We start from the raw sequence: 13,650 nt of genomic DNA, 5'->3' as shown, positions 1-13,650 counted from the left end.
AGTGAGAGGATACATTGTATTCAACTTCGTTTTCAGTCGTGTTTCTGCCGAACTATGGATAAAAACAAGAATTAGAAGCTGTGCCATGTTTAGTTTCCGTTTTAGTTATATTTTCAATAATACAGAACATAGCTCTTACATTTGGATTCCAAATTACTTGCAAATTATCAGGTTTTTATTTTTGACACAACTATAATTGCTAAAATCTCTCAAATGTGTGTGTGTATGTATGTATATATATAGTGAAATCTGTCTTGACACCCCTCCATACGGAAAATTTTCATGGTTTGGTATTAAAATATGTTACTGCCGTGTCTTAATCGGACACGATACATGACAATAGATTCTCATCGAGTCGACTTTCTTGGAGTTGCAGTTAAATCGATTCCAAAAATTCAATACTATTCCATGTTGAGTTTTTAAAATTGATTTGACTTCAAAATTTTATTATGACAGTATAATTTCTATGCTGCCTAGCGCGGCCTTGTGACAGTTCACTTATTATGTCCATTCGCATCATTTCATAGGCAGCACGTGCATCTTACGATCATAATTAGCAGAAACAAATGGTCCTATTCTGGATTTATGGCCAAATAGACTGTTCGGTGACCAATTCAAAGTACAATAGATGGAGATGCCTCTTCGTGCTTACGATATGTTCGATTCATAAATGGAACTATGTCTATTGATTGGCTATTTAGAAAAATTCTATTATAATAGAAAGTGCTATATAAGAGTTTCACGATTGTTTGTCTATACCCTTGTCTATTCTTAATCTGTAATATCTCAAACAAGAACATTGCAGAATGAGAAGATTAGCAGAAGTGTTAGATTGGGGAAATGCAAGCTGCAGAAATCGTCAAGAAACAAGAATAATTACTCAACCATTGGCACTGTAATAACAGCAGTAAATCCGACATGCTTTACAAACATCAGAAGTAGGGTGTTCCTGTATCAGGACTGATAATACAAGCCATAGCTTTGTAATTTGCATATGAATTAGATGCCGATTTCAAGGTCTCAAACGGATTGCTTGAAAATTCGAAAGCGACATAGCAAATTTAAGATTTGGAATGGGTGTCTAGAGATCATAATACAGTAAAACAGTGTTAGGCTAAGTTTTCTTCCATTATCACTGATTATTTTCCGAAAATATTTTGAACGCAAACTAAACTGAACTGTTCTTTCGCACTCCCGGATAAAACATTGATTCGGAGATGAATCATGTTCTTTAGCAAAGCAACAAAAGAACGAGAAACAGTTCTGTTATGAGTAAGTGTCAGTGGAGAATGCAAGAAACCCCTAGCCAAATGGAAAGGATGCCAAGCCGAGGTGTTTCAAGAATTAAAAATTTTGAAATTGGAAATCAAACAGTAAGGCCTGAGTAGAATAGTCAAACAAGAAAGAACTTTTGCTTCTTGACAATGCTGCATTACATCTAGACATCCAACTCAAAAATATTGAGAATACAGTAGAGCGTCGATTTTCCGAAAGTCAATCATCCGAAAGAATTCCAGTTGGCAAATTTTAATTTTCGCCAGTGCTGTGGCGCTTCAATCTTTGGCTATGTCTTGGGCTACTCAAATATTTTACGTTTTTGATACTAAATTAACATCTGAAGTATAATTTTTTATTGTTTTTATATTTTTCAATATATTTATTTTGTTTGTACAAAATAAAAAAATAATTTTTAACGATACAATAGTCTTTGTTAGGCTTAACATCGACGAAAATTCAACGCGAAGCGACACGCAACGGAGAAAAATTTCGACATCGGATACGTTAAACTATTTTTTCGTACGTAAATCAGTTATCCGGACAACCCCAGTCTCCAATTGATTCGGAAAATCGACGCTCTACTGTATATTCTTCCATCGAATGTCACTTCACATTCTATACTTCTGGATCAAAAAACAATTCAAAATTTCAATTATGGAGCGCACAATCGCAAATTTAGACCGTGGAGCATAGCTCGAAACGTCTACAAAGAAATTTAATGTCTTTCCAAGCAGTTTCGTGGATTTCAAGCACTTGGAAACAGACTCCACCATCAATAATTTAGAATTGTTTCTTCATAGTAGGATTTCTTATATTGTAAGCATTCTAATTCCTTCCATAAATGAGAGTGCTTACAATATTGCAGCAACTGTTGCGAATGATATGTAGACAACAGTTTCATGAATGCCATTACCGTAAACCATTAAATGGCCCATAGACTTTGACGTCCGGAAGGGACTCTCATAAATGTAGGACTATTTTGCACAGTGTATATACATGTTCGTAAATAAATGTGTATTATGTTGTTTGTTACAAGCTTATTTAAAGGAAATTTTTATAAAATCTCGGATGTACTGTACACCTTTATAACGGACAGTTTTTCAGTCTCAAGTGCTTATTGCAAAGAGATTTAACTTTTTCATCGTAAATTTATACTACTATATTTTAATTCAGAATTATGTTTTCATCTACGAAATATTGAGAATGACCCCAATGTGAGGACTTCCATTTAACCAAAAAACAAGACGTTTTCTGATGCCACAAAACTGTTTTTGGTTAAATTGTAATTGAAAACCTAAACAGAAATAGAAAATATTTTTTAATCGAATTGCCCAATTTGAAACTGTGCAGTTGGAAGTTGCATTATTTTTAGTTTCGTGTTTCACTTGTATTTTCGTATAATATAGATCCAGGCTTTAAACCAGGAGTTCCCAACGGGGTCGATTAAATAAAATCTACGTTATATTAATTCTTTATTTTATTTTATTTTAAAATAAATTTTTCTTAATTAAATAAATTTGTTTTAATTATTGAATCGTTGAGTGTTTTTATGTAGCTGGCAAGTTTTACAATGTAATACGGCCTTTTATGCCTACGTGAAAACTACGTAGTCATCACGTGCAATCTCTTGTTTCTGTGAACAGGGTTCTGGTGTGGTTTTATATTTATTTTGTGTAGATACAGTTTATAAAAATATATTAATTTGTGCGAATACTTGTAAGTATATACAGTCGAGTCCGCATAAGTCGTCATAGGTATAACTGACACCGTCGGTTAAGTATAGATAGTTTAAGTAGTCAATTTTCTGTAGTCCCGGCCGACTTATATACATATTAACAAAAATGCCTTATTAATGAATAACATTTCGTGTATTTTTATATATAAAATAATAACAGATAAACAAAAAGAAAATATATAATCTATATCAATGTCACAGCATCTAATCCGATTTTGCATTTTCTCACGTCATGCGTTATTTGTAGCACGTGTTTCACATTTCTGTTAGAAATGAGTGTCCAAAAGCTGACAACGCTTAGGCTGAAGGAAAAATACGAACTTGTACCTGAATTTGAATGTAAGAAAACTTCGCAAGCTATATTTGCAAAACCTTCCAAAAACAACATTGGTGGGAATCCTGAAGAAAAAAGAGGAAATTAAGAAACTTTTTTTGGATTTTTGTCGCGGCTGTCTCAAACGCCAGAGAAAGTCGCTGTACAAAGATGTCGAAGATGCTCTGGTACGTTGGCTAAAGTAAATTCGTTCGTCGAATCTTCCTGTTTCGGGACCGATACTGAAACAAAAGGCAATGGAAATTGCTGGGGTACTTTAAGTAGAAACCAACTTTAGTGCCAGTGATGGATCAGAGAGGTGCAGTACATTGCACTACTGTATTTTCCTAATTGTAGTATTGTGGTTTTTTTTCAACTTCGCTTTAGTCGTCATATCGGATAAATATGATTGAAATGTTTCATATTCCTATTATAGTCTTCAACCCAAAAACCAATTATTGTCGGGTATCAGAAGCTTGTATATTGGAAGTTTTATAGATATATTGTAATATTTTAACCTTATTTTTTATTTTTATTATCTTTGTTATTTTATAGTTCAACATTATCATAATTGTAATCCTGCTGATGAGGGGCATAATAGTCCGAAACACAGATATGAACAAATATATGTGTACAGGTAGCTCAATAAAGAAAGTCTGTTTTCTTTAAGAACTTTTCCCTCGATTCTGGCATAAAAACTTAAAAACCAGTATAATTGTCCTATTAATAATTAATGTCCAAGTTGACAAAAAATATATATTAAGAAACTAAAGGACAGTAAGGCAATAATAATTAACATTTAAAAAGTCTTTATTATTTGATACTAGCAGGTAGGCCCGGAGTTGCTCGGGCAAAAGTAACGATAGTGAAGATTAAGATTATTACGTTATAGTCAACCTTACCCGTTTTCACAGAATGCAAGAACTAGGTCCTCCTGTTTCCGGATTGATTAGAGAATTTTTAGATGGGTCTAAAAATATGTTCGATTTCCCGTAAAAACGAAAAAAACTGCATCTGCGTCTTGCAAGTCGCTTTCTCTTAACAATTCCATTGTTACGTAACACTTCCATTGTTGATGGAAGTGTTAAGCCTTAATCCTGTCCCTCTCCCCGTGGGGAGGAATTTCGAAAAATCCCTTCTTAGTGTGCGTTCTCGTAACGTACCCTAACTGTGTACCAAATTTCAACTTTCAACTCCTAACCGTTTGGGCTCTGCACTTATTATAGTCAACCCGTCTCGATTATATATATAGATTCAAATAAAGAAATTCGTCATTCAGTTAGAACAGGCAATTTTTAGAAGAATGAGCATACTGATGATTTATGTTCGCTATTATAGCCTAAGAAAAGGAGAAATAACAGAAGAATTTCTTTAATGCTGAGCAATTAGAGACTTACAAACAGGCGAAAATATTTTTGATTGTTATGAAAAATTTGTTTCCATAGGATAGTCGAATTTAGTCATTTTGAAAACCCAATTCATTAAATGGCAATAATTTCTGTATAATATGCTTTTTGAATTTTCTTTTTATCTGTTATAGTTGAAAAGATATTAAAGTTTTACTTGAATTAAAAATCACCCTACACTACTGACTTAAAAATCCTTTTGGATGCTATATAGAGGGATAATCCTGCTTATTTCCGCTGAAGATAATTAGATATTAAAAAGTTAACATCCAGTTTTCTGGTGGACTTAACGCAATTATATTCTAGACCTGAATTTTGTCTATTGCGATTCAGATTATGCACACGTGCGATTTTAATTTTGTCATTTGTAAATTAAGTTACGCCTTCATAGCGATTATCTGATTTGAAAAAAACAATAACTACTGGTGCACCGCCAGTAGTTAAACCTTGAACTACCACCAAAAGAATGTAAGGTCTCATTTTGTTTTGTTTAGTGGCGGCGCCGTTGTCGCCGCAGATCGCCATGTTTGAACGTCCATATCGCTGTCTGTTCTAGCCCGTAAGATTAAAATATTAAATCACTTATTTATTAGTTGTGTTAAGTTCGTTTCTTCATCAATAACGTTCGCTCTCGTCATACCGAAACCTTATAAGAATATCATTAAGTATCCAACAAAAGCTTTTCCTGTGGATTATTAATTTGCATAATAATATATGTTAAATAACACACAAACATATGCACACAGAAATGTAAAGTTCATTTTTTGTGATGATGTCCTGGCTCTTCTGAAATTCTTGTTTTTGCGATAAAGTCGTGTAGTTTCATTTGTAGCTGTTTTTTCTTTCCTCAAGCCAGTGTTCTGCAACCGGGTGTGTTGTCACAAGGTGAAAGGTGTGACTTGAACTTTTACATATTCTATTAATTTTAAGTTATATTTATTTTTTATCACAGTTGTTGTAGTGAGTACTGGGACGACATATGTGTTTATTGCTTGTATTTCATTCACTGATGAAATAAGATGATGTATTTCATCAGTGAATGAAATACAAGCAATAAACACATATGTCGTCCTAGTACTCACTTATTCTTTTGGAGTTATACATTGGATTCACACAGATCTTGAGCAACTCCAAATGAAAACAAGAACAACACTTGCTAAGCATAAACAACATAATCCTAAATCTGCAATAGAAAGATTAACCCTTCCACGTAAAGATGGCGGACGTGGCCTGATCGACATAGCTAACCTCCACTACAAACAAATACAGACATTGCGAGAGTTTTTCTACAAAAACAAGAAACACAGTTACATAAAGCAGTAACTCTAGCAGACTCAAATAATACACCATTGAATTTACATTCACAATGTATGGACACGACACAACATATAAATAGCATGACATGCTATTTATATGTTATATTTATAAGCAACCATGGGTGCGAAAGGCACTCAGACATCCCTATGACCTAGCCCAGGATATTGTAGACAAAACTGCTTCAAATAGCTGGTTAGCTCGGGGTTGCCTCTTTGGGGAGACGGAAGGATTCATGATTGCCTTACAGGATCAGGTCATAAATACTAAAAACTACAGAAAACACATACTCAAAGATACAACAATCACAAATGACACATGCAGAAAATGTCACATTATGCCAGAAACCATAAAACACATCACTTCTGGTTGAAAGCTCTTGGCATAGACAGATAATTTTACATAGACATAATCAAGTAGCAAATACATCAAAGAGCTTGCAAAGAAACACAAATTATTAGACATCCACGATACATTCCACAGATAGTATTGGAAAACAACACGCACAAAATATACTACGACAGAGCCATAATCACAGATAAAACAATTTACCACAACAGACCAGTGAAGCTCTTATGGAAAAATGTTCCTTCCCAACTCCGCCTCGTTGAGTTGGTTTCTTGTATGTCACGACTCGATGTAGTGAATCAGGTTCGTCGGAAAGTACACCTCCACACTCAAATTGAATATATATATAGTTTATTTACAGTTGTACAAGTTATAAACGTAGCATATGTATAGGAAGATCATGCGTGGTGAATTCACGTGCCAGATTGGCGTCTGGAAACTAATACTCTTGGGAGAGACCTCAGTCAGCTTTCGGAGTCGGCTCAACTGCACAGATTCGGTCCGGTCTCAGCACTAACCCGTCCCTGAGAAGATTAACAGAGGAGAACACTCTCTCTTTACGCTCAGCGGGCTTCCCAAGTGCCTGAGACTACCGTGTACCAGTCTCTTGCCCTTCTCTCCTTTCCTCTCGTTCGGCCCGCAATTTAAGGGTTTTTGGGCGGGGACTTCCGACCAATCACAATCCCTTTTCTTTGCCCGAACAGCTTACACTCGGGTCCGCCGTCATCCGACGAGAGTGACGCTTACACAAACGTCCGCCACTTGTTTACGTTCGTTCGTTTACAATATGGCAATTGTACTGCCGTCTCACCGCAGGTGAGTCTAATTAACAAAGCCGTACCCCCTTTGTCCCCGCTGTGCTAAAAGGTTACTACTTTACAAGACCAGACATCACACTCATTGACAAACAGAATAAAATCACATACATTATAGACATATCCATTCCAAACACTTACAACGAACAAAACACATGCATTGAAAAAATCAGCAAGTACCACAGAACTCGCCCAGGAATAAGGCATCTATGGAGGATGGATAGGGTGCTTACTGTACCTGTCGTTCTCTCCTGTACAGGTGTCATATCACGCTACACAAAAGCCTGGGAACATCAAAATTGAATATAAACACATACATCATACTACAGAAGGCCACTATATTGAATGCATGTCACATTGTTAGGAAATTCCCGAATACAGACACACACTGATACACTTATTTAATTTTTGTCTTGTTTTGGTTACTATGCCTTGACTCTGGTCCGGGATAGTACACAGCCATCGGTGTCAACCGAGTGTCACTCACAAAACTCAACATAATAATAATAATAGGTTTATGGCATTACGAAATTCTATTAATATAATCATATCATACGTTTTTGAGAGGAATAACATTTTGGTGTGCCGTGTCGAGTTATGTCGAGTCATAGGTGTGCCGCAAGTAGAAAAACGTTGCGGAACACTACATTAGGCAAATGTCGGTAGCAGGAGATCACATCCAAAACGCCTTGTCTTGCTTTTGCACTCCTTTCAAAATCTGGATCATTCGCTACAATTTGATCAACGATTTCGGTTATCGTTACAAAACTTTTACTAAGGAAATATTTGGGTGCTTCGTTTTCAGAATCACTATTTTCCAGTTCTACTTGAATTTATTGTTCTGCCAGTTCTTGAAGGTCGTTGGTAAGGCTTTAACCAGAAACCTGCAGTAATTCCTTAATATCCTGCTCGTCTACATCTCCTAGGGTGCATATACTTTTGGGATCAAACTGATCCAAGATCACTTGGATCGTACGAATTTTGTATACAAATGAACTACTGTGATCCGATCGATCTCTATTTGCGTATACAAACGCCATCTAGGATCAACTGGATCTCGATCAAACTAATCCTAGCGGAGGGTAGGATCGTTTGGATCGGATAAAAGAGATTAAAGATGGCCGCTTCCATGGTCGAAGTTAAGCTGACAGTGCATTTCTTCCTTTTCCTATTACTATTTCTTTTGATTGTAATAAAATGGGAACAAGATCCTTCAGTAAATTTTCGAAAGTAAGTCGACTTACTCGAAAGTGTTCTTTAAAAACATTTGGCCTATATTCTAATGCAACCTCTGAAACATAGTTATTTTGCATACCGATTTCTTTTTTTTTTCTTTTATATTGTGTTAAATAATTAACCAAAATTAATTCTTCTTCCTCGGATTCTGAATCTAATTCCGATATTATTTCTAAAATGATTCCTAAGCTTGCCGCCATCTTCGATCCTACTCGTATACTTTCCGCCATGACAGAAGCTATCTGTATCACGTGACAAGGATTGATCCGATTTTACAGATCGATCTATACAAAACGAAAAGTATAAGGTAAAGATGCCTATTATGAGATAGGCGCCAAATATGAGATACCAAGGTTTTGGCCAAACTATTAACGGCAACTGTTTGGCTCTAGTGTTTTCCGAAGCGTCCTAGCAATAGCTCCAAACGTGTGTCAGTGCACGCTGGCCAGAGGTGCTGTTAGATCGTGGGTGTGCAGATTTTCACAAAAGCACAAAACAAATTTTTTGACATTAAATGTTTACGAGGTATGTAACAACGTTATTATTACGCTAAATTCTTTTAATTTACATTCATTGTATCAATTATACGGTCAATTTCACGATATTAGTGCAGTACTATTGTTTTCTTTGTCAGCAAAAAAGTAGGCAGACGTTTTGTAAAATTTGAATGTGTTCCCAATATGAGACACATGAGGGTTCCTAATATGGGATATCTCATTTCATATATGAGGTGAAAGTATACGTATTAGTTTAAGTTCTTTTTTTATATATTTTAGATGGCCACAAGTAAAAGGAAAACCTGGCACCACAGTGCCATGATACGAGCCGTGGATGCAGCAATCAAATAGGTTACTTAAAGGCATCAAAACAATTCGGTGTTCCTAAGGACATCCCAGAAAAGGCCGGATGGCCAAGAGGTCACGGTGACAGCCTACCGCTCTGGGGGACCCGGGATCGAATCTGGACGGGTCAAGACTGTCTAGTATCTGGGGTACCCCTAGTATCTCATAATAGGAGACCATTTACCTAAGACGTGATTTCGGACTTTTTTCATTTTATCTAATATAACTAAAAATGTATTATGCTTAGGACTAAATAGCAATTATATTGTTAAATATATTAAATTCCCTATTCAAAATTGTAATTTGTAAAGCTCCAAGTGTAATAGTTATTTTTTTATAGTCAAAAATAAAAATGGTATCTCATATTCGGCATCCTTACCTTATGCACCCCTAGTCTTGCCGTATCGATTAGGTTCACAATTTAGTCAACGATAGTCTCTTTTCTTTGAGAATTCTTGGATACCTCCAGCCATAACTTCTTCCACACTCCGTTCATTCATTTATCAGTTAATTCTTGCCGAGTGAAGTCGATATTGCCTGTGGCATTAATGATGATATATTGTTTCTAAAATTGCACCAAACAAACGTGGATTTAAGGTTTCTGATTGCTGATTGGTTCGTGTTCGGGAATAATTGTATTATATACGAATCAATGAAATGCAGCGATAATTTGAATCAGCGTAAATTTTGAGCTTGTTTTTAGACTTCGAGCAGACTGCGTTATACCGAATTAGCGTTAATCGAGGCAGCGTTAAGCGGGATCTTACTGTATTGCTATATGACATTAAAAGTGTTGATATAATGAATGGAATTAATATTATAATGTAAAAAATAAAGAATATTTACGTGTAATAATAATAAGTTCATATCGATTAATGTTTCGATGTAACGCGTGTCGTATTTGTCGAATGTTCGAAAGTAACGAATTCCTCGATTTTTTCTATTGTTGGTCGCCATCTTTAAGCAGAAACTTACCTGCCGGAAGGCATTATTTCCGCATAACGACCATCACAAACGCATACCACCACTATTACATGACAATTACGTCACACTTTACCACAGGACGACATAGCCTAGAAGCTTATGAGGGCCTACCTAGTGGAGCGTTATCGTATGGAGAAAAAAATTGCCTGGGGCCTCACCAATAGGGAACCCCAAACCAATTTTTTATAACATCATTACTGTAGTAAGAATATCAAAATTTAATTTTGAGCCTTATCTGGGGCGTAGATTGCCAGTGTGACGCAAGCGCAGCATAGATCTTAAAGAAAATATCACCAAAAGCGTATGATAACTATATTATGAATTTAATAAATACTTATTTAGACGACATCGATGTTACTATTTTTGAGAAAGAATTAATAGTTTATACAATTTTCAAAGAAAAAGAAAATTTAAATTCTTTATCGATGCGGAGTACAAAGCAATTTAAGGAGAACTACTTTCTACTTTTCCTAATATTGATAATTTTAAAAATATGTTTGTCAATTCCTGTTTTCAACGCGATTGTTCAACATCTTAAAAAAATTAAAATAGTAGAAATTCAATTGGACACGTAGCAATGCGTTAGCAACGGGGCAAGTGCCACTGGCGCGAGGTGTAAGGGGCGCCTCAATATAAACTCATATATTGAGTTTGTGCCAAAGCGATTAGATGTCGAAAAATATCAATATCTACGAAGAAACGATTTTCTTTCTTTCTGAGACGAAACGATAGACCAAAACTTAATTTTTCAGGGGGATACATTAAACATATTCTATAATAACTTGGCTTGTCAAAAATAATATTTCTGTTCTTCAATGGCCAGCTTGTTGCCCTGACATAAACCTTATAGATTCTCTATAGAATGACTTGTAAGGATGATATATGCTAACAGATAACAATACGATAACATTTCCAATTTGAAAACTGCAGTATTAAGAGTTTTGACGAATTATTTGTATGATTACCAGGGCCGTTCCTGGGTTGTTGGTCACCCAGATGCAAGAATAATATTGCCATCCTTATTAATTTAATATCATCTAATTAAGAATTTCATACATAAACAATTAATAATCATCAAAATGTTTCGTTTATTATTCTTATTAGGCAAAATTCTACATATAGTCCCAACGAGTTAGAATATCCCAGCTCATTGTTTTTACACAACAGACGTGCTACGCCCTTTGACTAAAAGAAAAATGGCGGACGTATATTCAATTTTCTTCATGACGTCGCTTCAACCACTCTATGTAGTATATTCTAGTTCGTTATATAGACCTAATAAACGGTCTGTGGTAGCTCTGGATTTGGCTGCCAGGGGCTCTACCCTACTAAGTGAGAATTGTGGAACGACATTTGGTGACATCATGGTCAACTGAACTCACTGTTGTAAGTTGAAGTCGAACATCAACTGGTTCTCGAGTCCTCTCGGCGACAGAAATAGCAACCACTTTATAAAGTTGTTGATTTCAGGCTAAACAAGTTTTGCATCTATTTAGCCAGTAAGAAAGTGTGGTAAAAAGTGGGTGAATTCAACACGTGCATGTGAAACTGTTTAGTAACATGGTGGCGAAGCGAGTAAGGCAAGGCATCTCGAACTAACGATTAATTTTTTGAACGAACATAAAAATATGATTTGCAAAACTTGATGTCTCATTTACAGTAAAATATAGGCAAAAACTATGGAAAGGATTTCACTATTTTACTGAATGCCGATAGTATGGTCCTTCTAAAACCGTAGATAAATAATGTAGAAAAGTAAAGATATATTTGTTTGTTTTAAATGATAACTAAACAATGTAATCAGCAGTTTTAATAATGGATTGGCTTATTATAGGAAAATTAATATTATTTGTTATCAAGGACTTTAAACTGTAGTTTAAAGTCCTTGATTTGTTATATTAGGTTTGTATTATATTTACTTATAGTGTTGTAGATCAGTAAAAATGTAACTCATTGGAAAATTATATTAATACTAGTTAAAATTAAACTAATGAGTCTCCAATGTTTGTATATTAATGTTTTATCTCATTAGCCAGCCTCCCTATTTTTGACTTGGCGATATGCCTAGAAAAAGTGTCTCTTAAGACAGGGTTTAACTTATGCTTCAGGAAAGGTAAAACGGTTAAAACTGTCCCGGATAAGCGCAGCAGAATATCTTTCCATTGATTTCCGTTGAAACGGTTTCTGTTTCATAAATTTTTCCCAGAAGTCCTTTAGTGCATCGTCATGATTGCCAAAAATGGATTATAAAATTCAGAAAGCACTTGCTTTTTATTACGTTACGTTAACAGCGCATTAATTGAGATACGAAAATTATCAACCGAAAGCAAACTCATTCGAGGATGTTTACCACGTCAGAGAAGTCTTTAGTCAGCTTAAAATGTATTATCTGGAAGTAAGCGGGGCTTTGTAATCTGCAATTGTAAAAGATACTACATCGATTAAAAATGCAAATGTTTAAAAGTTATCAACTGTAATTCTAAATGTCATTCTAACAGTCAAATACATCCCAGAGACAACCTACCAGTGTTTGGTGTTTTATGTACTTGGCCATTGATAGATTTATGCGTACCGAAGTTTTAAACTTCGAATAACGATTTTCAAAGAAATAAAACGGATATAATTTTAAATGGGATGATTGAAAAAGACAAGTTATAAATCGAAATCATGTGATATATTACGTGCAAGATGATTTCTGCTGACATGCCACTTTAGGCACGCGTACCATTGGTGCGGCCCTAATCTAGTACAAAGAAGAATTCTTCTCGCGATAAACAGTAAAAATCTTTTAAATATCAACTTGTTCATATTTGCAATCAGATTGAGATAAAAGGAGATCAGCAGGACCATTGAGATGAGGGCATCAAAATTTAGTCTTTAATTTATCATTTTTATATCGTTTTACTAAATTTCTTTTGGCATAAAATTACAAATATATGAAATATATGGAAATAATGGGTCCCCACATTTATAAGTCGCCTGCTCCCTTGTCTCGGCCACTTATAAATGAGTTCAGTTATGAATACAAATGAGAGGTTTTATTCATTTGCTTACCGGTGGCCGAATGAATAAAACCTCTGATGGTCGTGGTTTACGCCTGGCCAAAGGGCTATCCAAGTGAAGTTTTCCGGGTTTTCTTCACGTTAATACCTAAATAGGGATCAGTTTTCCATAAACATCCTCCCAGAAGGCATCCCCCTCGGCAAACCGCATGTGTCGCGTTGCAGTAACCAAGATTGTTCTTTATGTATTAATACAACGAGCTAGAATATACTTCATAGACTGGCTGTGATCATCAATAGAGTGGCTGGTTACAGCACTCTTGGTGGTAACAACGGGTACTGTCAACGAGTTAGAATATTCCAGCTCGTTGTCTTTA

The 13,650-nt window shown here is 35.4% G+C and overlaps 1 protein-coding gene across 1 annotated transcript in view; it reads right to left on the bottom strand.

Annotated features, from left to right (window-relative positions):
- Nucleotides 1-5,104: 5,104 nt before the first annotated feature.
- The window catches only part of LOC111618834 (achelase-2-like), an 11,343-nt gene continuing 2,797 nt past the window's right edge, over nucleotides 5,105-13,650 (bottom strand). The window contains exon 6 of the mRNA XM_023360464.1: nucleotides 5,105-5,284. Within this exon, the coding sequence (XP_023216232.1) occupies nucleotides 5,105-5,284 (180 nt within the window). The remainder of the gene's footprint in view (nucleotides 5,285-13,650) is intronic.

Source organism: Centruroides sculpturatus, unplaced genomic scaffold (genome assembly GCF_000671375.1).
Source record: "Centruroides sculpturatus isolate CEXI.00-Female unplaced genomic scaffold, Cexi_2.0 scaffold48, whole genome shotgun sequence".
Taxonomy (NCBI): Eukaryota; Metazoa; Arthropoda; class Arachnida; order Scorpiones; family Buthidae; genus Centruroides; species Centruroides sculpturatus.
Note: the sequence above shows the minus strand (reverse complement) of the source record. Positions and strands in the feature narration are given on the sequence as shown.